We start from the raw sequence: 26,137 nt of genomic DNA, 5'->3' as shown, positions 1-26,137 counted from the left end.
CTATTAGATTGTAAGCTCTTTGAGCAGGGACTGTCTCTCTTTGTTAAATTGTACAGCGCTGTGTAACCCTAGTAGCGCTCTAGAAATGTTAAGAAGTAGTAGTAGTGTATAGAGAGAGGTGTGACCAGCAGAAGAAAGGAGGTGTTGATGCCCCTGTATAAGTCGTTGGTGAGGCCCCACCTAGAGTATTCTGTTCAGTTTTGGAGGCCGTACCTTGCGAAGGATGTAAAAAGAATTGAAGCGGTGCAAAGAAGAGCTACGAGAATGGTAAGGGATTTGCGTTACAAGACGTATGAGGAGAGACTTGATGACCTGAACATGTATACTCTGGAAGAAAGGAGAAACAGGGGTGATATGATACAGACGTTCAAATATTTGAAAAGTATTAATCCGCAAACGAACCTTTTCTGGAGGTGCGAAGGCGGTAGAACGAGAGGACATGAAATGAGATTGAAGGGGGGCAGACTCAAGAAAAATGTCAGGAAGTATTTTTTCACGGAGAGAGTAGTGGATGCTTGGAATGCCCTCCCGCGGGAGGTGGTGGAAATGAAAACGGTAACAGAATTCAAACACGCGTGGGATAAATATAAAGGAATCCTGTTCAGAAGGAATGGATCCTAAGGAGCTTAGCCGAGATTGGGTGGCAGAGCCGGTGGTGGGAGGCGGGGATAGTGCTGGGAAGACTTATACGGTCTGTGCCAGAGCCGGTGGTGGGAGGCGGGGCTGGTGGTTGGAAGGCGGGGATAGTGCTGGGCAGACTTATACGGTCTGTGCCCTGAAGAGGACAGGTACAAATCAAAGTAGGGTATACACAAAAAGTAGCACATATGAGTTTATCTTGTTGGGCAGACTGGATGAACCATGCAGGTCTTTTTCTGCCGTCATTTACTATGTTACTGTGTTACTATGATTAAGCTATCCCGTTTAATACCCTCTGCTATTTTGTATTTGTTTTGACTATTTGAGAAGAGAGCAGAGTTTGGCCTAGGAGTTTTGGCAGTATTTCTAGGTTCAGCAGCATAAATGTATTGCACTGTTTTGGGATCTTGCCAGGTACTTGTAACCCGGATTGGCCACTGCTGAAAACAGGATGCTGGGCTTGATGGACCTTCAGTCTGTCCCAGTATGGCAATACTTATGTTCTTATGAGATGTTCTTATGTAGAAGCTGATAAAGATAAAGCTGAACTGCTTAACAATTATTTCTGTTCTGTTTTCACAGACGAAAGACCAGGGGTAGGACCTCAGAAAACAAATGCTAATAGGAATGGACGTATGGTAGACCAGGACCGATTTTCAGCAGACTCTGTTCTGGTGGAGCTGGCTAAACTAAAAGTAGACAAAGCGATGGGGTCTGATGGGATACATCTGAGGGTACTCAAGGAACTTGGAGATGATCTGGAGGCACTGCTGTCTGACCTCTTCAGTGCTTCCTTAAGAGTCTGGAGTGGTCCCAGAAGACTGGAAAAAGGCGAAAGTTTTCCCTCTGTACAAGAGTGAAAGTAAGGAGGAGGTTGGGAAGTACAGACCTGTCAGTGTGACCTCGGTAGTGAGTAAACTAATGGAAACGCTTCTAAAGCGGAGGATCGTGAGGTTTCTCGAACTGAATGGCCTGCAGGACCCAAGGTAGCATGGCTTCACTAGAGGCGGGTCATATCAGACAAATCTGATTTATTTATTTGACTGGGTGACCAAACATTTGGACAGGTGCTAGATGTGGTATACTTGGATTTTATTAAAGCTTTTGACACAGTCCCGAACAGGCGACTGATAAACAAACTGAGTACCCTCGGTATGCGCCCTAAAGTGACTGGGTTAAAAACTGGTTAAGTTGAAGGAGACAAGGGTAGTGTGTAAATGGAGCTTGCTCTGAGGAAAGAGCTGTTATTAGTGGTGCACCGCAAGGTTTGGTCCTTGGGCCGGCTCTTAACATTTTCGTGAGTGATATTTTGGAAGGGCTGTCTGGTAAGATTTGTCTCTTTGTGGATGATACCAAACTCTGTAACAGGGTGGACATCCCGGAGGGTGTGGATGGTATGAAGAAAGATCTAGCGAAGTTTGAAGAATGGTCCGATAAATGGCAACTAAGATTTAATGCTAAGAAATGCAGGGTCATGCACTTGGGGTACAAGAATCCAAGGGAACGGTACAGTATAGGGACTGAAGTGCTTCTGTGTATGAAAGAAGAGCGGGACTTGGGGGTGATTGTGTCTGATCATCTTAAGGTGGCCAAACAGGTAGAAAGTCTCAGTCATCTATATAAATAAATCCCACCTTGAACGTTCTGAAACTCCCTCCAACTGTGGCAGTGAAGTCCTGAACTGCTGTAGTCCTCCTGGCTATTCGGACTACTCACCACCGCCCTCAGCCACGCCCCATCTGCGACCTACGCCACGCCCCAACTGGACATAAAAAGCACCATGAACGTTCTGAACCACACTCTGAGGCTTCAAAAGTTCGTATGTTCGAAGCTCTGTAACCACTTTTAAGCACACTACATCTGTGCGCCGCCATGATCTGAACGAGCGTCACAGCTTTAACACACACGGATGAGCGTCACACCAATAGGAATACAACAAGGGAGGAGCGTCTGAGGCGAAGGCGTCAGTCGCCGTTGCCACGCAACGGAATGCAATCACGCGCCATGCACCTATCAAACAACTCAAAGAAAAGAAGGGGCGGACCTACGGCTCGCACAGCACGAGACTGCCGGCCAGCTGAGGAGAATACCACTGCCCTGACAGTGCTATCCTGCAGAACCTGCCGCTCCGAACTGCCATCCGAACCCGCACCAACAAACAAAAAAAGTGAACAGACAGCCTCCAGCAGCCTTCGGGATACACACTAACAAAAAAAAAAAAAAAAACAAGTGAAGAAACAGCCTCCAGCAGCCTTGGGACACACACTAACCCAAACAAAAAAAACCCCGTGAAGAAACAGCCTCCAGCAGCCTTCGGGACACACACTAACCCAAAAAAAAAAAAACCCCGTGAAGAAACAGCCTCCAGCAGCCTTCGGGACCCACACTAACCCAAAAAAAAAAAAAACCCCGTGAAGAAACAGCCTCCAGCAGCCTTCGGGACCCACACTAACAAAACAAAAAAAAAAAAAGGTGAAGAAACAGCCTCCAGCCGCCTCAACAGGGGACTTCACAAAAAGCAAAGCAAGAAGATAAAACCAACTGCAGTCTTCTCTGGACGAGGTTCACAGCCGCCCTGAACCGCCCTGATGCTGCAGCACTAACAACAGGGCAAGCTGGATGAGATTCACAGACACCGATCCTGCAGACAGCAGTGCAACGTGTAAACGAACAGGTACAATTAAGGGGGCAGAAACTTTAAGGGAGGGGGCATGGAACTTGAAGGGGAGACAGACAAACACATGGAGAGGGGGTGAGAGAACAGAATGGGAGGGAAGGGGAGAGGAAAAATTATGCAGATGGAGGGCATGGTAAAGAGAGCACAATCCCTGGATAAAAGAAAGAATTCAAAACAGAAACACGGAGGGGGGGGGGGCACCCTTACATTGCCACTCACAGGAGGGAAGGGGGGAAAACTAACAGAAAGGGGGGGGACTGCACTTCACACAGAAGGAGGGGGCCATGCACACATACACACAGTCTTTCACTCTCTGTGTCACTGTGACACACACTCTCTCGAACACACACACACACACTCTGTCTCACTGTCACACCCACATTCTCACACAGGCATACACTGTTTCAATGCCCACCCCTGTGTTTGAAGGGGAGACAGACAAACACATGGAGAGGGGGTGAGAGAACAGAATGGGAGGGAAGGGGAGAGGAAAAATTATGCAGATGGAGGGCATGGTAAAGAGAGCACAATCCCTGGATAAAAGAAAGAATTCAAAACAGAAACATGGGGGGGGGGGCACCCTTACATTGCCACTCACAGGAGGGAAGGGGGGAAAACTAACAGAAAGGGGGGGGACTGCACTTCACACAGAAGGAGGGGGCCATGCACACATACACACAGTCTTTCACTCTCTGTGTCACTGTGACACACACTCTCTCGAACACACACACACACAGTCTCACTGTCACACCCACATTCTCACACAGGCATACACTGTTTCAATGCCCACCCCTGTGGTCCTGCAACAGCTTAAAGGAAGGATATGGAGACACACACTCACGCTCTCTCTCACACACAACCACTCTACAAATCTCTGTTTCTCACTGTCACACACACCATGTCTCACACATACACATACACTCTGTCTCAGTCCCGCCCCTCTGGTGACAGAACTTCAGACACAAAGGGTGCGGGTACCTGCACTTTCGAAGGAATGAGGGAGTCATGAACACACACAGACACATACTCTGGCACACTCTAGCACAGTGTCATACACAGACACAATCTCTGTCTCACATACAGTCTTTCACTCTCTGTGTCTGACTGTGACACACACTCTTTCAAACACACACACAATTGCTGGATTAAAAAAAGGAAAAGGAACTGAAAAACCAAACACGGGGGGGGGGGGGGGGGGGAACGACCCTGCACCTCGGACAGAAGAAAGGGGTCACGCACACACACACACACACACACACACTCACACACACATAACCGCTCTCTCTCACTTGCAACCAGTCTTTCACTCTCTGTGTCTCACTGTCACACACACTCTCTCACACACACTCACACATACACTCAGACTCACTGCTCGCTGCTATGGTCCCAGAACTTAAAACACAAAGGGTGGGGGTACCTGCACTTCTGACAGTATTAGGGGGTCATGCACACACATACACACATACTATGGCACACTGTACCTCAGTGTCACACACAGACTCTCTCTCACACACAAACTCACACTTTTCCACTCTCTGTGTGTCACTGTGACACACACTCAAACACACACACACACACAATTAGTCTCTTTGTCACACCCACACTCTCACACACATATACACTTTGATTCACTGCCCACCCCCGTACTCCTGCAAGGGCTTGCTGGAAGGAGAAGAATATGGAGACATTATAATACTTTTCTAACAACTCTGTAGTTACCAAAAACAAACAAACAAAAATAAACCATTGCTAGCGCCCGTTTCCTTTCAAACAGAAACGGGCCTTTTTTTACTAGTAAAACATAGAGGGACAGGCATAGGAACCTCAATACGTATATGCTGGAAGAGAGGCAAGAGAGAGGGGATATGATAGAGATGTTTAAATACCTCAGTGGCATCAATATACAGGAGGCAAGCCTTTTTCAAATGAAGGAAAACTCTGGAATGAGGGGGCATACGATTAAGTTAAGAGGAAATAGAGTTAGGAGGAATCTAAGAAAATATTCTTTCATGGAAAAGGGCTGGGTGGATGCATGGAATGGCCTCCCGGTGGGGGTCGTGGAGACAAGGATTTTGTAAGAATTTAAGAAAGTGTGGGACAGGCATGTGGGATCCTTTAGGAAAGGAAGAGTTAGTGGTTACTGAGGATGCACAGACTGTACGGGCCATTTGGCCCTGATCTGCTGTCATGTTCTATGTATCTAAGAGTAAGAAGGTTTAGACTGAGGATCATCATCATAAAACAGATCACAAATTCAAATGCAGGAAGTAAATCAATCCCACACATTTTGTATTTTAAGTTACCACAGTTCTGAAGTTTTACCAGAGCAAGAATACAGTTTGCTGTTCTGCTTTCCCTGTCTACAGTGAAGATTTTCCAAAGACGCTTTCAAGCAGAGGGCTAGACACATCTTTTAGCTGCTACACTAAAAGGCTTAGAGAAAGGTGTTTTGTAAATTAAATATATATGGAATATGATATTGTAATTCAAGAAAGCCTGGGACAAGCAGGGGAAGTGGTATAAGGCAGAGGCTGCAGTAGGAAAGAAAAATGGGTAGGATGGATGGACTGTGCTGTGTTTCGACTATTTGTTATTTATTTTATTTAATTTCTTATATTCCACCTGCAAGCCTTAAAGCTATTACAGTAGTGTACATTCAGGTACGGTAGTTATTATTCTGTCCCTAGAGGGGTCACAATCTGAGTATGTACAGATCCTTCCTTCCTCCTGCCCCCTCCTCCCACCAAAACATAGAAAGAATAAGAACCTTTATTTGCCATTATATTGTTTCTGCACAATGGAATCCTGAACTGACATAGATTTACAGCTCCACTGCCCTCCTCAGTGAACCTGCTCTCTGTTGAGCTACACTTATTACAAAGGCATAACTTCACTTACATAGACTTTCATGTAATTGAACCTGGATAGCTAGGGTCTCTGGCATTAATTCAGCATGAGGTGCAAGGCAGAGTGGTGTTAATTAGCCACTGCATAGCACATGCAGAGGCTGTGTATCCAAAATGTAGCACAGCGATTTCCTGCTTGGATCTTGCTGCATGATAAAGGAAAAACCTGTTTTTCAATATACGCTAACTCCTTCCTAATTACCACCAGTCGAGTTCATAAAATGCTGGTGATTGCTCAGCATAGGGTGCCATCTGTGTTGGAGATATGAATAAGTGAGCAGCCATTGCCATGGGATTCTCGCCCACACTTCCTGTTTCATTAAGATTTTACTCATTATGCTTAGTGATGGTCTGAGGTTCTGGGTCCGACAGAGCTGCAGTCTGCCAATACCTTGTTACGATCAGTAAATACAACCATATTGTTAGACTGTTTGGCAAATAATTGTTTCTTAATTGAGTAGGGATTTAAGAAAAGACAGCAGGAAGTGTTTGATGCTTAATATAATATATAACCTCCTGGTGCAGGTAAAGTGAGTAATTTCTTCTTAAATTGTTGAAGAACCCTATAATGAGCTGTTCAAGGGCTCAATTTACTAACTCCCTGCCTCCCCCCCATTCCCACTCGCCCATAGACACAGAATGGGAGAAGCACCTTTGTAAATCAGGCCCTATAGATGCCATCATGCACTGTGTCAGTGGGAATGAGAGATCTGTCCAAGATTTCAGGGAAACTCAATTTTATTAAAAAAAAAAATATATATATATATATATATCTTCAACGCGCATGTGTGTGGTGGTGGTGGTCGGGGGGAGGGAGTTTTGTTAAAGTATGTGAGGGCACTGCAGATTGGATACCTGGAATTTTGTGGCATCCAAAAATTAAAATCCCATTTGACTCCTTGCCTACTCTTTCAAGCTTTGGTGCTCTCAAGCCAAAGCAATAGACAACACTATTAATTATAAAATGGGGAAAAGCCCTTAGGGAAAACATTTCAAGAGAAAAACAAAGTGAAAAGGTATCAGACCACAAAGAAACCAGTTTTCTCCAGAATTAGAAAGGTTATTAGAACGCTTCACTGTAGAAGTTAAGAGAATGTTTTTGCAGGGGTCAAATTAAAGGAAGTCTACTACAGCTGATGAAGAATGAAAGTAGAGTAAGCAACAACAGATGCAGGCTCTAAGTTAAACTTCTCAAATTTAACATGAGGGTCCCCAAAACATGAAATCATATGCATATTAATTCCAGGCAATAGTCAGTCTGTGGCTGAATATCCGGGGCTAATTCCTCAGGTGCTAGCAACCGGAGCTTATGCAGGCCATGAATCAACGGAAGACCCCCTGCTGAATTCCCTGGCCTACACCCCCCCCCCCCCTTGGGAATGCAGCTGCCCGCCCAATGATAGTGGGCTTACCTGTTGGTTTGCCTGGTGGGCCAGTGGGGAAATGAGCAGGATGATGCCCAGTACTGCGAGGCTGCCACTAAAGGTCACAGCAGCCATTTTGCAGAGTCTGCTGCATGGGCAGGAACAAGTAGACATTGCTCCTGCCATTTCCCCACTGGAACACCAGGCAAATGGGCAGGTAAGCCCACTACCAATGGGGGAGGACATTGCATTTATGGGGGGGGGGGGGGGGGGGAGAGGGAGGATCAGAAGGGGGAGTTCTGGATGGTTCAGGGAGGTTGCCAGGAAGGTTGACTTTACCACAAAGTTCTCTCCTAACTTTATGCAGTTTCTCAGTCGATCAGTAGACTGAAAATCTCTGCTAACAGACTAGTTTTCCTCACCATCCTAACTCTGACCCTGGACTGCCCACAAACTAGACAGTTTAGGCATAGGTGCTTAGAGGAGATATTCAACAGTTAAGTGCTGCTGAATAGCTAAGGTTAGCCCCAGACAAGCGATTTAAACAGCGAGGAGCCTTTCCTGGTCTTTTAAATCACATTGAATATTGACCCCATGGCTGTGAGGTCCCTTGGACAGGTTTGGAGAGCCCTATTCTAAGTTCATGGATGATATGATGAAAACTTGCCTCATTGTGGAAGACGATGGCTTGACTGAAGTTGCCAAGTAGGTAGTGCGTATTCCCAAGGTTCCCGTAGGCCCGTCCTTGGGCCGCTCTATCCCCTAGTTCCTTCACCAAAGACAAATTCCTCCTGTGATATGGAAATGAAGAGGAAGAAAAGATTTCCTGATGTTTTCACTACTATCAAATATGTCCTAAATAGCAGGGCCCTTCTTCCAATAGAGAAAACAAACATATCCAAGAAACAATTACACCTGTGTGGAATTAATTTTCAGACAAACATTGTTCAGATTTTTTAGGAGATAAATTCATGGATCATGAAAGTTGTAAAATGAGAGGGACCAGCATGTGGCAATTAAAAAGTCTACTGAAAATTACAGAAAGTTACTAGTGGATACCCGTTTTTCCACTGAATGGTTTGTGGTTTTTCAGTTTTGGCATTTTTCTCAAGAAGGATCTGGAAGTTATGATTTCCAGTAGAGGTTGAATCATGTCTTCTTGAAAATGCCAGTTCAGCACAAAAGACAGAACAGCAGCAAAACGTTTGTGCAGAATTTGTACAACGTCTTAAATAATGTGGTCAGATATAAATACTAAAGACTTCGTTTTAAAAACACACCTGCTATCCAGATACGCACAGCTGACCGGGGTCCTCTGTTGATTGTTTTGCTGAACTGTCCAGTTAGTTCCAGCAAAAATCATTATAGACTGCCCCTGTGCTATTCAGATAGTGCCAGGTATGGGGTGGAGAATGAGCAGATGCAAGGTATCCAGTTAATGGTGATAGCCAAACTACCATCTGAATAACTATCCAGAAATACTGATGTCCTAACTTAATCCAGAGAAACAGGGAAGCTCGCATCCTAGAGATGAATATGTGGCTGTACAGATGGTGTCATCAAAAGCATTTTGGTTTCACCATGGGATGCTTTCCAAGGGCTGTTGAGCAGAGATGGTGCGCATCTATCAAAGAAGGGAAGAAGTGTTTTCAGCAGTAGACTGGTTAACCTACTGAAGAGGGCTTTAAACTAGAATCATTGGGGCAGGCCATCAAAGGTCCCAGGTAAGTGAAACATTACTTACCTCTACACAATGAAAAAAAGGGGCAATGTCTGGAAACCAGTATATACTGATGCCCGAAGTATGGGAAATAAGGTTTTAGATCTTGAGGCTGTGATGGAAGAGGATGGTTGGGATTTATTGGCGATCACAGAGACATGGCTCACAGAGAACAATGACTGGGATATAGTTATACTGAGTTGTAATCTGCTCAGAAAAGACAGGGTGGGAAGAAAGGGAGGGGAAATGGCATTATATGCTAAAGATAATATTAAAGTCACACAATTGCAGGACCTACAGGGTAAGGAAGAGGCTCTGTGGGTCAATCTGGCATCCAGTGATCACCAGATAGTGTGGTTTAATATTAAGGTAGGTGTGGAGAGGGTTCATTCAAAGGTGAAGGCTCTAGACTTCAAAAAAACTAACTTTATTCAGCTGTGGAATTACCTCAAGGAAGTGCTATCTGGATGGGAACATCTGGAAGAAGTTGGAAAGCAGTGGGCAAAACTGAAAGGAGCTATTGTAAGGGCAACAAACCTTTTTGAAAGGAAAGTAAATAAAAGTATGAGGAAAAGGTGGCTGCTTTGGTTCTCAAAAGTAATAGCTGAAAAGGTAAGGGAAAAAGAGGTTAGCTTTTTACAAACTACAAGAGATTGCAGAAAGTGGAAGATAGGTGACAATATCTGGAAAAGCTAAGAGAAGCTGGTAGAATAGTCAGGAAAACAAAAATACAGATGGATGAAAACAAAACAGCCAATACGGTAAAATGGGGGGACAAGACTTTTTTTTATTTTTTTAGAAATGTTAGTGATAGGAGGCAGTACAAAAGTGGCATTGTGAGACTCAAGGGGAGAAATATGTAGAAACTGAAAGATAAGGTGGAAATATTTAACAAATATTTCTGCTCTATGTTCACAGCTGAAGGGCTGGGAGCAGGACTGCAGAAAAGAAACAGAAATAGGAATGGAGGAGTGGTAAGTCCCTGAATAATTTTCGGAGGACTGTGTTTGTGAGGAGCTGGCTAAACTAAATGTGGACAAAGCGATGGGGCCGGATGGCATACATCAGAGGGTACTGAAGGAACTTAGGGAAGTTCTAGCAGCTCCGCTGGCTGACCTTTTCAATACATCTCTAGCATCAGGAGTGGTCCCAGAGGACTAGAGAAGAGCAGATGTGGTCCCTCTTCACAAAAGCAGAAATAAGGAAAAGGTTGGGAACTACAGGCCAAGTCTGACTTCTGTGATAAGTAAATTAATGGAAACGCTTTTAAGAGAATTTACAATGGATTACAGGGCCCGAGGCAACATGGTTTCACTAGAGGCAGGTCTTTTCAGACCAGTATGTACATAGGATCTCTAAGGGAGTGATAGGGAGAGTAGAGGACATGGATGGGCAGACTGGATGGTCATATGGTCTTTATCTGCCTACATTTTTCTATGTTTCTAGTGGTTTGAATACCACCACTGTCCAGATAACAGTGGCACTGCCCACTCTATCAATTTTCAGCACCACTCAATATCCAATAATAGCATAGGATATCTGAATTTTATTCACATGCTGTGGCCAGCAATTTGAAAATCTGGTGACTGTAGAGTTTACATATAGCTCCATAATATTTTAGCAGCAGGACCACACAAAGTGATACTGTACAACTGCTGGCATGTGAAAACTACCTTTAAAACATGGAGGCAGCAATTTTATAATGAATTTTCTGTAGGTAAACTCTTTTTTCCCCCACTGAGAAAACCTTTTATATGATTATCCAACAGTATATGCACAAACACCATATAACCCATGTGTGTGTATGTATGTTCAGACAGAGCGCGGGCAGAGTCGTGCACTATCCCCCAAATTCTATACATTGCACCTTAAGCTGCGCATGCTAATTTGGCTGCATGGCCAAACTGCACACACAACTTAATTGGATAACAAGCCAATCAGTGCCATAATTGTACTTAACCAAGTAGCGGCACTAATTGGCTTTAATTAGAATTTATGCGCACAACTTTCTAGGTGTATTCTATAATGCAGTGCGCATAAATTCTCATGTGCACAGTTGAAAAGGGGGTGTGGCCACGGGTGGAGAATGGGCATTTCAAAAAGCAATGAGCACTATTATGAAATATACCCGATCTGCGCCTAACTTAGGTGCAGGTATTTAGGCCTGGTTTTAGGTGGCCTAAATGGGTGCACCTAAATTGTAATCACAAGAACGACGTGTGCGCATATTCTATAAACTACTTGTAGCTTTAGGCATAGTTTATAGAATCACACTAACCACATGGTTTTTCGGTGCTGATTTATAAAGGCGCCTTTTATAGAATTTGGTCCTATGTGCTCACATTTACACATAATCCTGAGCATTTTGGGTTTTGTGAGGCTATTTTACAAAGATGCATATGCATCTGTGTGTCTTTATTAATGCCCCTGAAGAGTCACCTAACTTGCACGTCCTACACAGGCAATATGTTATAAAATTTCCCTCAAACTGGATTCCAATTATGTCTTCCTGAAAACACTCATGAAGCTCCAGTGCCACAAACAGAGCTTTGCATATATACAGGAACACTTTGACCTCATATTAAGAAGGCACTGCCCGCTTAATGGTCCTCTTGAAGAGAACCAAAGCACTATTGGGTTCTTACAACACAGACCACCTTCTCCACCAGAGCCTCTATTTGGTCATTAACTGCTCCATATGGCCAGGCTCATTCTTAATATGCCTGATCCAGATCACTGATGGATGGGAGAGGGATGAGAACACTGTCAGGACTGTATGTATAGTATTAGAGGTCAGTGCTAACAGCCCAGAGTGCAACAGTATTTTTTTTCCATGTTCTAATAAATCATTCAATAGCATGCTGAACAAGCTGATAGATTAACATCATTCTCTGCTGGTAATTAGTGACTTTTTTGCAGGAGTGACTGATAGGGAGGTACATTTGTTTTGCAATGAAATTTAAAAATGCGTTTCATTTTTGGTTGCATTACTTTCAAACAGCCTGAAACTGAAACAAAAAAAAAAGTGAATGAAATGACTGCCTCAAAAATCTCTCTTGAACAGGAAAAACACAGTGTGCACACCCCTAGATATCTAGTTTATGTGCCTTTCCACATCAGGACATACTCCCGAAGAAGCTGAAATCAGTCTCACTCATAGAAGTCTGTAGCTTTCTGTAGCGTCTCTTTGACTTCTTCAGAAAGGTCTCCGGGGACGTTGGCCATGCTCCAAGACAACTGCTTTCCCTTGGCGTGATAGACATTGCCAGTGTTGTAGAGGGCTCTAGCTTCACCCACCTGGAAGATCAACACAATTAGAACATGAGCAGCATTCACTTCCTTATACCTAGAACTCCCTAGTTTGAGATTCTCAGATTACCAAGAAACACAAAGAGTAGTGAATAATCTCAGACCACTAATATATTCATTCAATGACCTTTATAACTATAAACACAAACATATAAAATATAAATTGGTTAGAACAAAGATTTTATTTTTAAAAAAGTGACCCCCCCCCCCCCTCCAGCAAAGTTTAACTTTTTATTCTACACATGTCCCTCTTGTCCTATCAGGGGGGATTTTATAAATGGGACTCAACATGGGCACCAGAAAAGATCAATCAAAGAACGCACTGCCTTCAAAATCTGCACCCTGGTCCACAAAATTATCTACGGTGAAGCCCCGGGATACATGACAGACTAGATCGACCTACCAACTAGAAACACATCAGAATCAACACGATCACATCTAAATCTGCACTACACAAGCTGTAAAGGTCTTAAATACAAATCAACTTACGCATCCAGCTTTTCCTACATAAGCACACAATTGTGGAACGCATTACCAAAAGCCTTGAAAATGACGTACGACCACCTAAACTTCCAGAAATCACTAAAAACTAACCTTTTCAAAAAGGCATACCCCACCGATCCAACTTAAATGCCTAATCCCTGCAACACAACAAAACTAAAGTATGTAATGGACAAAACTCAACTCTTCCGTTGTATGTTTCCCTAATGTGGCTATGCCACATGAACTTTATTTTACCACTACATCACTTTGCATTTGTTCTCACTGGAGTCTGCATATGCCTCTCCGGTACTATGTAAGCCACATTGAGCCTACAAATAGGTGGGAAAATGTGGGATACAAATGTAACAAATAACAAATTCCCACACTCAGCTCTGGGCACCAGACTTATGCCTGCTGAAACCTGGTATAAATCCCAGTGTCCAAGTTGGGTGCAGAAACCCATTATTCTATAACACTGTGAGTAATTTTCTGGAATGTTCCTGACCTGCCCGTGCTCTCCCAAGGCCACGACCACTTTTGGGTTGTACTCTATGGGATTTAGGCACCCAACGTTATAGAATAGCGCGCAGCCAATCCTAATTATTGCTGTTAACAGCTTATTAGCCAATTCATTTGCGCACGCATCTCAGAAGTGCACCCAAATTTGAGTGCCCAAATCTGAGCAAGTCAACAAGAAAAAGTCCTCAGGGGTACGGAATCAACAACAAACGAGGAGTGAGGAAAAAAGGAATCCAAGGAGAATATTTCTTAGAAGTCTATTGTATTTTTTTAAAATTCAACAAACATAAAATTCAACTAGAGGCATGACTCGACACGGGCCATGTTTTGGCAATGCTGCCTCCAAACCTCTGTTTAAACATACAGGACAATTGAAATAGTGACATGAGATACATGAAAAGTCAAAGCAACCAATCGAAAACAATCCAACACATCATTAATGACATATCTATGAACATACATTGTCACACAGGTTGTGAATTTCATACTGCCATGGAGAGTGATAACATCCAGTCAAGGGGATACAAAATAATCCAGTAGGGTTGCGAAAATGCTTACTACCAAACCTGGGCACCATATATAGAATCTGAGGGTCAGTGACTTACTTTCACCAATAAAACTCTATTTTTATAGACAGATACCTTGGATACAGAGGAGGTAGTGTATTATCAATGTTATAGACTGTGGAGTAATGTATCTCAAACATATGTACTAGTAGAGTGGAGGAGTGGCCTAGTGGTTAGAGCACCGGTCATGCAATCCAGAGGTGGCTGGTTCAAATCCCACTGCTGCTCCTTGTGATGTTGGGCAAGTCACTTAACCCTCCATTGCCTAAGGTACAAACTTAGATTGTGAGCCCTCCTGGGACAGAGAAATATCCAGTGTACTTGAATGTAACTCACCTTGAGCTACTACTGAAAAAGGTGTGAGCAAAATGGAAATAAAATAAAATAGAGGGCTGACTTCAGATTCATGGACAGAACAGTGTGCAACAGGCAGTCAACAAAGCAGTGGTGTGAGATGCAATGATACTTCCAAGCAATCAATATGGCCTAAGTAGAACATCCTGGTACCTTGTCTCCCTGTTCTTGAGAAATATCTAAATGCCTCTGAGAGCAGACAATGGCTTCATCAAACTGTCCCAGTATTTTCAGTGTATTGCCCAGGTTGCCACTGGCTTTTGCTTCTCCAATACGATCTCCAATGGTCCTATGACATAAGAGGAAAATATTAGTAGAACATTCTTAGAACAATGGTTACTCTCACTAAATCAGACATAGGCTGGATGTAGCTCTAACATAGGGTGTATTGTAAGGGTAGGTACTATGGGATGTTCCAGAATACATACAGTTTTAAGTCCCATTTTGCACTGGGGCTCTGTGTGGCAAATGGGATGTCCACATTTCTCACAGTATTTTACAAAAGGCTCTGGTGAATTCAGAACCTTTAGTAAACTATGTATAAGGATGTGCAGGAGCAGGCATGTATTTGCCGGTACACAGAAGCGTAGCTAGGTGGGGTGCAAGGGGAGTGGTCGATTCCGGTGCCGGAAGGAATATTTGAAGCGGGGGAGTCGGAGAAACTAAACAAATTCTCTGTAACCTTGGAGGATGTAATGGGTCAGTTCAGCAAGCTGAAGAGTAGTAAATCACCGGGACCTGATGGTATTCATCCCAGAGTATTAATAGAACTAAAAAATGAACTTGCGGAGCTACTGTTAGAAATATGCAATCTGTCCCTAAAATCGAGTGTAGTACCGGAAGACTGGAGGGTAGCCAATGTTACTCCGATTTTTAAGAAGGGTTCCAGAGGAGATCCGGGAAATTATAGACCGGTGAGTCTGACGTCGGTGCCGGGCAAGATGGTGGAGGCTATTATTAAGAATAAAATTGCAGAGCATATACAAAAACATGGACTGATGAGACAAAGTCAGCACGGATTTAGTGAAGGGAAGTCTTGCCTCACCAATCTAATGCATTTTTTTGAGGGGGTAAGCAAACATGTGGACAATGGGGAGCCGGTTGATATTGTATATCTGGATTTTCAGAAGGCGTTTGACAAAGTGCCGCACGAAAGACTCCTGAAGAAATTGCAGAGTCATGGAATCGGAGGTAGGGTATTATTATGGATTAAGAACTGGTTGAAAGATAGGAAGCAGAGAGTAGGATTGCGTGGCCAGTATTCTCAGTGGAGGAGGGTAGTTAGTGGGGTCCCGCAGGGGTCTGTGCTGGGTCCGTTGCTTTTAATGTATTTATAAATGACCTAGAGATGGGAATAACTAGTGAGGTAATTAAATTCGCCGATGACACAAAATTATTCAGGGTCGTCAAGTCGCAGGACGAATGTGAACGATTACAGGAGGACCTTGCGAGACTGGGAGAATGGGCGTGCAAGTGGCAGATGAAGTTCAATGTTGACAAGTGCAAAGTGATGCATGTGGGTAAGAGGAACCCGAATTATAGCTACGTCTTGCAAGGTTCCGCGTTAGGAGTTACGGATCAAGAAAGGGATCTGGGTGTCGTCGTCGATGATACGCTGAAACCTTCTGCTCAGTGTGCTGCTGCGGCTAGGAAAGCGAATAGAATGTTGGGTGTTATTAGGAAGGGTATGGAGTCCAGGTGTGCGGATGTTATAATGCCGTTGTATCGCTCCATGGTGCGACCGCACCTGGAGTATTGTGTTCAGTACTGGTCTCCGTATCTCAAAAAAGATATAGTAGAATTGGAAAAGGTACAGCGAAGGGTGACGAAAATGATAGTGGGGATGGGACGACTTTCCTACGAAGAGAGGCTGAGAAGGCTAGGGCTTTTCAGCTTGGAGAAGAGACGGCTGAGGGGAGATATGATAGAAGTGTATAAAATAATGAGTGGAATGGATCGGGTGGATGTGAAGCGACTGTTCACGCTATCCAAAAATACTAGGACTAGAGGGCATGAGTTGAAGCTACAGTGTGGTAAATTTAAAACGAATCGGAGAAAATTTTTCTTCACCCAACGTGTAATTAGACTCTGGAATTCGTTGCCGGAGAACGTGGTACGGGCGGTTAGCTTGACGGAGTTTAAAAAGGGGTTAGATAGATTCCTAAAGGACAAGTCCATAGACCGCTATTAAATGGACTTGGAAAAATTCCGCATTTTTAGGTATAACTTGTCTGGAATGTTTTTACGTTTGGGGAGCGTGCCAGGTGCCCTTGACCTGGATTGGCCACTGTCGGTGACAGGATGCTGGGCTAGATGGACCTTTGGTCTTTCCCAGTATGGCACTACTTATGTACTTATGTACTTATTTTGAATTAAATGGCACCTATGCAGCTCGGCCCTTCAGCCTTGAAACAGCGCCTATTATACAAAAGGTTTGCTCCCCCTCATGTCAAAACCTGGCTACAATTCTGCCGGCACATACAGCTGAAACATCCAGTTTGGAAACTAGACATGCAAAAAAAAAACCCACAGCATCACTTGGGCTTTACATGTGTTATGTGAAAGTGCTGCCTTTGCTCTGCTTACTCGTGCACGTATCACATTTTTAAAAGTTACACATTCAAGAGGAGCCAATTGAGGAGCTGAGCAAAATAACTAATTTTAAGAACTTGTGAGGTGCTGTTAGACACCACAGAGGTCACCCCAATGTTCCTGAATCACTGGAGGAGACTCCAGGTTCAAAGGTTCAGGCAGTTGGCACGTCTCAAACAGGTGCACAAGACAGCATAGAAACATAATGATATATACATGTAATCTCATTGTAAAATGGGAAACACATATATACTTTTTCGGCCCACCCAAACCACACCCCCTTGAATCTCTGCATTTCATCCACCTACACTTGGAAACGGTGGCTCTGTACAATTGCCGTTTCCATGTATTTATGTTTTTAAAATGACTTCCAATAAGTATCATAGTTGCTTTCTCATTTCATTTTGCTGGTGCTTTAATGTGGATGGGAGAAAAAGAAACAAATGGAAACCAGTATTAAGTTGGTTGAAAGGCAAACGATTTGATCTGTCAAACTTTGAGAGTTACTCAAACAAATTGTAACTTTTGAATTTCCCGGGCTAGCAAATATACAACTACAAGAACCATCAGAGCCATGCCAGGGGAACATGAAAATTTAAGAGTGCTGTGCTGTATATACGCACTATCCAGTTCAAGATAAATTAAGTCTAATTGATTTTTTAAAAATAAATCACTGTCTTAAAGTCATCCGAACAACTTTAAATACAACTTAACCATAGGAGCCAACTATTCAAAGTTATTAGGGGTACTAACCCTATGGAAACTACCTCTCCCTGACACAGTCAAGGAGTTTGTTCAATATTGGGGGTGCTCAAGCACCCACAGAGTTGGCTCCCATGAACTTAATTGGTTACATTCTTTGGCTATCTGGTTACATTTAACCAGATAGCCCACAGCTGAATATTCTCCTCATCATGCTACCAAAACTTGTTGGCAGGGCTGGCATTAGGGGGATACAAACAGAGCAACTGCCCTGGGCCCTCATATTACAGGGGGCCCTAAATGCACCTAAAGATGAATAAGATACAGCCTGCTTTGGTGAGCTTTGGGGTCCTGTACTACATTTCTACCTTGGGCCGCAGCACATTTTACATCAGCCCAGCTTGTTAGATTTCTTAACACACAAACAAAAACAAACAAACTATATAACATCTGCAGTTTCACACATCCATAGTAATTACAGCAGCAGTGTCACCTGCCTAGAGATATTTCTCCCCAAACCTCAAAATAAAATGGCTAAAATATTTTATCAACTGGAGTCATTCCCTATTTAAAATTTATGTATTTATTTATATATTTGATAGACCTGCCAAGTCTCCCGCATTGAGCAGGAGTCATCTCCTAAAATCCTCCCGCTCACCGCTGAGACACACTGTACCACCGCACCACTGCTGCTGCTTCTTCTGTGGAGCAGCAGTTGTGGCAACACAGCAAACAGCAAGCGCGGGGCCGCAGCCTTCAGGCACGCGCTGTCAGCTCTGCTGGTCCCCTGCCCCCAGTGAAATCAACTTCCCGTTCTGGGGCAGAGGACCAACAAAGCTGACAGCGCATGCCTGAAGGCTGTGGCCCCACGTTTCCTATTTGTTGTTTTCCTGTGGCCACTGCTCTTCATCGGGAGAAACAGAAGTGGCCAGCCCAGGAAAGAAGGTGCCTGCCATGTAAGAGGGGAGGGGAGGGTGTGTGGAGAAAGAGGCAGGAGATACTGAATGGAGAGAGGGGATAAAATTGAGGACCTCCAAGGAAGAGGGGTAGACAGAAAGGTGATGAGTGGAAAGATGGGGGGGAGAGAAAGAGGGGACACAGATAGAAAAGGACTGGAGAAGATGCTGGGTAGAAAGATGTGGAGAAAGGGGGAGGCCCTGGTTGGAAGGATGGAGAGAGAAAGAGATAATGGATGGAAGAAAGGAGAGAGAAAGAGAGAAGACGCTGGATAGAAGGGTAGGGAGAGAAAGGGGAGGTGCTGGATGGAAGGATGCATAGAGAAAGAGAAGATGCTGTATGGAAGGGTATGGAGAGAAAGAGAAGATGCTGTCTGGAAGGGTATGGAGAGAAAGAGAAGATGCTGTATGGAAGGATGTATAGAGAAAGTGGGGAAGACACTTGAAGGATGGAGAGAGAAAGAGGGGAGACAGTCGATGGAAGGATAGGGAGAGAAAGAGAAGATGCTGGATGAAAGAGTAGGAGGAGAGAAGGAAGACGCTGGATGGAAGGGTACCGAGAAAAAGAGGAGACATTGGATGGAAGGATGAAAAAAAGAGAAAGAGGGGGAGATACTGGAAGAATGGGGAGAAAGAGGAAAGATGCTGGATGGAGGGGTAGGGAAAGAAAGAGGGGAGATGCTGGATGGAAAGGGGGAGAGGATAAGTGAAAGAGTGAAGAAGAAGAAGGGGTATGGGGAGAACAAGGGTGAGGGAAAGATGAAAAGCCAGAGGTAGATGAAGTAAAAAGGGGAAAATTAAAGACTGGATAGTAAGAATGAATTAAATCTGGATAGAGAGGAAGAAAAATAGAAGAAAAACGAAAGAAACAGGAGGGAGAAAAATGACATATGAACAGGAAACCCTGGCAAGAGAGTTAAGAGAAGACAAAGGAAAGCAAGAACAGAGAATAGGAGCAACACAATTGGAAAAAGTAAACTGCCAGACAATAAAGGTAGATAAAATAAATTATTAATTTAGGATAAAGTAATGTAGCTGTGTTAAAAAAGGTTAATAAATACAAATAAAACACAAAACAGAAAATAAGATGATACCTTTATATTGGACTAATTTTAATACATTTTTGATTAGTTTTCAGAGACCAGCACTTTATACTTGGTCATTTTACTTTTTTGTCTTCTGTTAACAAAATTGTAAGTTTTCTGTTAAACTGTACCTACTGTACACCGCCTTGGGTGAATCTCTTCATAATGGCAGTTAATAAATCACAATAAATACATAAATAAATAAATAAATATAAAAGGTCCCAGGTACACATCTCACCATTTCTTCCTTATATTGTATGGTGAGCCTTCCAAAACCCACCTTAAGCCTACTGTAGCTACATCTGCAGGCATAAGGGCTATTGTAGTGGTGTACAGTTAAGTACAGCGCTGCGTATGCCTTGTAGCGCTATAGAAATGCTAAATAGTAGTAGTAGTAGTAGTAGTAGTACAGTCAGTTTTGGTGGGTTTTTGAGGGCTTGCACATTCCACCACAAGTGTACCAGTTAGAGTGGGATGTGGGCTGTGTTTCCTCTCTCTACAGTCCACTGCACTGACCACTAGGCTACTCCAGGAATCTGTTGGCTGCTCTAATAGGACTGGCCATAATATCTGAAGCTGTCATAGAGGCTGCTATGTACTGTTTATTTCACATCTTTGGGGGTGGGGGCAGTGGTGTGCTGGAGCCGGCTTGCACCGGCTCGCAAGAGCCACTTGTTAAATTTTGACAGCTCTTGCGAGCCGGTTGTTGTAAGGGGCGAGCCGGCTCCATTGCACGAGGTAAGCATGGCAGGAGGGCGCCATGCTTACCTCCCCTCCCGCTCCCATCCATTTGTAGCGATGTCCTTCGCCCCTCCATCCTCCCCTGCCGCTCCCATCCGTCAGTTTCAAATACCTGCCTGGAAGCGCCACCTTATTTAAAGCCCTGCTGCCCGTCTCCAGCTGCCTTTCCTGATTGCTTCTCAGGAGTTCGGTTCGTGCCCTTAGTCCCGCCTTCTGACGTCATTCTGACGTCATTTCCTTTTCCCGTGGCGGGACTAACGGCGCGAAGAACCGAACTCTTGAGAAGCAATCAGGAAAAGCAGCTGGAGACGGGCAGCAGGGCTTTAAATAAAGCGGCGCTTCCAGGCAGGTATTTGAAACTGACGGATGGGAGCGGCAGGGGAGGATGGGGGGGCGAAGGACATCGCTACACATGGATGGGAGCGGGAGGGCAGGGGAGGGAGGAGAATTGCTGGGCATGGATGGGCAGGGGAGAGAATTGCTGGGCATGGATGGGCAGAGGGGGGCAGGGGAGAGAACTGCTGGGCATGGATGGGCAGAGGGGGGCAGGGGAGAGAACTGCTGGCAATGGATGGGTAGGGGAGAGAATTACTGAGCATGGATGGGCAGAGGGGGGCAGGGGAGAGAATTACTGAGCATGGATGGGCAGAGGGGGGGGCAGGGGAGAGAATTGCTGGGCATGGATGGGCAGAGGGAGGCAGGGGAGAGAACTGCTGGGCATGGATGGGCAGAGGAGAGAATTGCTGGGCATGGATGGGCAGAGGGGGCAGGGGAAAGAAGAGAATTGCTGGGTATGGATGGATAGAGAGGGGCAGGGGAGAGAGAGGAGAGTTTCAGGACATGGATGGCGGAGAGAGGAAGAGAAATTCTGGACATGGATGGAGGGGAGGGAAGGGAGAGAGAAGAAATGCTGGACATGGAGGGAAGATAGAGGAAGGAGATTAGATGAGGGAAAAGGAAGTGAGGAGAGGAACTGCACATGGATGGAGAAAATAGGCAGAAGCTGGATCCACTGTACAGTCAAGTATGCGGAGGACCAGAAATGAAGAAGAAAGGAGGAAAGAAAAGAAATAAATGGAAAGGAAGCCCTGGAAACGGAGTCAAGGGAACAGATAGAGAGCAGCAGAATCAGATACTGGACCAGCATAATCAGAGAAACAAAGTCACCAGACAACAAAGGTAGAAAAAAAATAATTTTATTTTCATTATAGTGTTTGGAATATGTCCACTTTGAGAATCAGGTGCTGAACGTTAAAAGTTTATGTTTATTTACTTATTTATGGCATTTTATCCCATATTAAACATGAATTAGATTGGAACCTGGGATCATTTAATTGTTTTTTTCCTGGAGAGAGTAATGTGTTGTCCGCCGCCCGCCCCCCCCCCCCCCCCCGGTATAGCCAGCTCTGCAAATTTTTTTTTTGGGGGGGGGTGCAGAGGTGGGGGGGGGGGGGGGGGGCGGCGCCGTGGTGGACCGGGGGGCGCCTGTTGTTAAAAATTTACCAGCACACCACTGGGTGGGGGGGTAGGAAAGGGTCAGCGACCACTGTGTGAATAATGGGTGGGGGTCATGCCTTAATCCCTCCAGTAGTCATAAGGACATTTAAGGCACCTTTTTTGTCACGGCCCTACAGTAGGCACGATTGAAACAGATCTAGAGCTTTATTTCCTTTTCTCAATAACTCAGCTAGTTCACGAGATATGGACTAAATGATTTCTTATTTCTTGCAGCTTTAAGATGGATATATAGGGTATGATACATACCTGTAGCAGTTGTTCTCCGAGGACAGCAGGCTGATTGTTCTCACGACTGGGTGACGTCCGCGGCAGCCCCCACCAACCGGAAATAAGCTTCGCGGGACGGTCGACACGCAGGGCACGCCCACCGCGCATGCGCGGCCGTCTTCCCGCCCGAGCGCGACCGCTCCCGCCAGTTGAATGACTAGCAAAAAATATGAAATACACAACTCCAAAGGGGAGGAGGGAGGGAAGGTGAGAACAATCAGCCTGCTGTCCTCGGAGAACAACTGCTACAGGTATGTATCATACCCTTTCTCCGAGGACAAGCAGGCTGCTTGTTCTCACGACTGGGGTATCCCTAGCTCTCAGGCTCACTCAAAACAAGAACCCAGGTCAATTGAACCTCGCAACGGCGAGGAAACAACAGAAATTGACCTACGAAGAACAACTAACTGAGAGTGCAGCCTGACCAGAATAAATTCGGGTCCTGGAGGGTGGAGTTGGATTTACACCCCAAACAGATTCTGCAGCACCGACTGCCCGAACCGACTGTCGCGTCGGGTATCCTGCTGGAGGCAGTAATGTGATGTGAATGTGTGGACAGATGACCACGTCGCAGCCTTGCAAATCTCTTCAATAGTGGCTGACTTCAAGTGGGCCACTGACGCTGCCATGGCTCTAACACTATGAGCCGTGACATGACCCTCAAGAGTCAGCCCAGCCTGGGCGTAAGTGAAGGAAATGCAATCTGCTAGCCAATTGGAGATGGTGCGTTTCCCGACAGCGACCCCTAGCCTGTTAGGGTCGAAAGAAACAAACAATTGGGCGGACTGTCTGTGGGGCTGTGTCCGCTCCAAGTAGAAGGCCAATGCTCTCTTGCAGTCCAATGTGTGCAACTGACGTTCAGCAGGGCGGGTATGCGGCCTGGGGAAGAATGTTGGCAAGACAATTGACTGGTTAAGATGGAACTCCGACACCACCTTCGGCAGGAACTTTGGGTGGGTGCGGAGCACTACTCTGTTGTGATGAAATTTGGTATATGGAGCATGAGCTACTAGGGCTTGAAGCTCACTGACCCTACGAGCTGAAGTAACTGCCACCAAGAAAATGACCTTCCAGGTCAAGTACTTCAGATGGCAGGTATTCAGTGGCTCAAAAGGAGGTTTCATCAGCTGGGTGAGGACGACGTTGAGATCCCATGACACAACAGGAGGCTTGATAGGGGGCTTTGACAAAAGCAAGCCTCTCATGAATCGAACGACTAAAGGCTCTCCAGAGATGGCTTTTCCTTCCACACGATAATGGTAAGCACTAATCGCACTAAGGTGATTCCTTACTGAGTTGGTCTTGAGGCCAGACTCTGATAAGTGCAGAAGGTATTCAAGCAGGTTCTGTGCAGGGCAAGAACGAGGTTCTAGGGCCATGCTCTCACACCACACGACAAACCTCCTCCACTTGAAAAAGTAACTCTTTTTAGTGGAATCCTTCCTAGAGGCAAGCAAGACCCGGGAGACACCCTCAGACAGACCCAACGCAGTGAAGTCTACGCCCTCAACATCCAGGCCGTGAGAGCCAGAGACTGGAGGTTGGGGTGCAGCAACGCTCCGTCGTTCTGCGAAATGAGAGTCGGAAAACACTCCAATCTCCACGGTTCTTCGGAGGACAACTCCAGAAGAAGAGGGAACCAGATCTGACGGGGCCAAAAGGGCGCGATCAGAATCATGGTGCCGCGGTCTTGCTTGAGCTTCAGTAAGGTCTTCCCCACCAAAGGTATGGGAGGATAAGCATACAGGAGGCCGGTCCCCCAATGGAGGAGAAAGGCATCCGACGCTAGCCTGCCGTGTGCCTGAAGTCTGGAACAGAACAGAGGCAGCTTGTGGTTGGGCTGAGAGGCGAAAAGGTCCACCGAGGGGGTGCCCCACGCTCGGAAGATCTTGCGTACCACTCTGGCATGGAGCGACCACTCGTGCGGTTGCATGACTCTGCTCAGTCTGTCGGCCAGACTGTTGTTTACGCCTGCCAGGTACGTGGCTTGGAGGAGCATGCCGAACCGACACGCCCAACGCCACATCCCGACGGCCTCCTGGCACAGGGGGCGAGATCCGGTGCCCCCCTGCTTGTTGACGTAATACATTGCAACCTGATTGTCTGTCCGAATTTGGATAATTTGACAGGACAGCCGATCTCTGAAAGCCTTCAGTGCGTTCCAGATCGCTCGGAGCTCCAGGAGGTTGATCTGCAGATCCTTTTCCTGGAGGGACCACAGACCCTGAGTGTGGAGCCCATCGACATGGGCTCCCCACCCCAGGCGAGATGCATCCGTCGTCAGCACTTTCGTGGGCTGCGGAATTTGGAATGGACGTCCCAGGGTCAAATTGGTCCGGATGGTCCACCAGAGCAGTGAAGTGCGGCAACTGGTGGAGAGGCGGATGACATCTTCTAGATTCCCGGTGGCTTGAAACCACTGGGAAGCTAGGGTCCATTGAGCAGATCTCATGTGAAGACGAGCCATGGGAGTCACATGAACTGTGGAGGCCATATGACCCAGAAGTCTCAACATCTGCCGAGCTGTGATCTGCTGAGACGCTCTGGTCTGCGAAGCCAGGGCCAAGAGATTGGTAGCCCTCGCTTCGGGAAGGTAGGCCTGAGCCGTCTGGGTATTCAGCAGCGCTCCTATGAATTCCAGAGACTGAGTAGGCTGGAGATGGGACTTTGGGTAATTGATCACAAACCCCAGCAGCTCCAGAAGTTGAATAGTGTACTGCATGGACCGGAGGGCTCCTGCCTCCGAGGTGCTCTTGACCAGCCAATCGTCGAGATATGGGAACACGTGCACTCCCAGCTTGCGTAGATACGCCGCCACCACCACGAGGCACTTTGTAAACACTCGTGGGGCAGAGGCGAGCCCAAAGGGCAGCACACAATACTGAAAGTGCCGTGCGCCCAGGCGGAATCTGAGATACTGTCTGTGAGCTGGCAGTATCGGGATGTGAGTGTATGCGTCCTTTAAATCCAGGGAACATAGCCAATCGTTTTTCTGAATCATTGGCAGAAGGGTGCCCAAGGAAAGCATCCTGAACTTTTCTTTGACCAGGAATTTGTTCAGGCCTCTCAGGTCTAGGATGGGACGCATCCCCCCTGTTTTCTTTTCCACAAGGAAGTACCTGGAATAGAATCCCTGCCCTTCCTGCCCGGGTGGTACGGGCTCGACCGCATTGGCGCTGAGAAGGGCGGAGAGTTCCTCTGCAAGTACCTGCTTGTGAAGGGAGCTGAAAGACTGAGCTCCCGAAGGACAATTTGGAGGCAGGGAGGCCAAATTCAGGGCGTATCCGCACCGCACTATTTGGAGAACCCACTGGTCGGAGGTTATGAGAGGCCACCTTTGGTGAAAAAATTTTAACCTCCCTCCGACCGGCAGATCGTCCGGTACGGACACTTGTAGGGCGGCTATGTTCCCGTGGATCCAGTCAAAAGCCCGTCCCCGGCTTTTGCTGTGGAGGCGCAGGGGGCTGCTTAGGCGCACGCTGTTGACGAGAACGAGCGCGCTGGGGCTGTCCCTGTGCCTGGTGAGGCCTTCGGGCCGGCTGGTTGTACCTACGCTTTGCAAAAGAATAGGGTGCAGCCTGCCGTGCCCGGGAAAAACGCCCACCCGTGGGGGCGGGTGCTGAAGGCGCCCGGTGGGAGAGCTTGTCGAGAGCGGTTTCCCGCTGATGCAGTTGGTCCACCATCTGCTCGACCTTCTCACCGAAAATGTTATCCCCCCGGCAAGGGACGTCAGCCAGTC

At 46.0% G+C, this 26,137-nt stretch overlaps 1 protein-coding gene across 1 annotated transcript in view; it reads right to left on the bottom strand.

The window, feature by feature from the left end:
• The window catches only part of GPSM1 (G protein signaling modulator 1), a 308,945-nt gene that overhangs the window by 184,907 nt on the left and 97,901 nt on the right, over window positions 1-26,137 (bottom strand). The window contains exons 3-5 of the mRNA XM_030207619.1: window positions 14,691-14,826; window positions 12,461-12,603; window positions 8,254-8,377 (exon numbers count right to left, since the gene is read on the bottom strand). Of these exons, the coding sequence (XP_030063479.1) occupies window positions 8,254-8,377; window positions 12,461-12,603; window positions 14,691-14,826 (403 nt within the window). The remainder of the gene's footprint in view (window positions 1-8,253; window positions 8,378-12,460; window positions 12,604-14,690; window positions 14,827-26,137) is intronic.

Source organism: Microcaecilia unicolor, chromosome 6 (genome assembly GCF_901765095.1).
Source record: "Microcaecilia unicolor chromosome 6, aMicUni1.1, whole genome shotgun sequence".
NCBI lineage: Eukaryota > Metazoa > Chordata > Amphibia > Gymnophiona > Siphonopidae > Microcaecilia > Microcaecilia unicolor.
The sequence above is the reverse complement of the archived record's forward strand: the minus strand, read 5'-3'. Positions and strand labels throughout refer to the sequence as shown.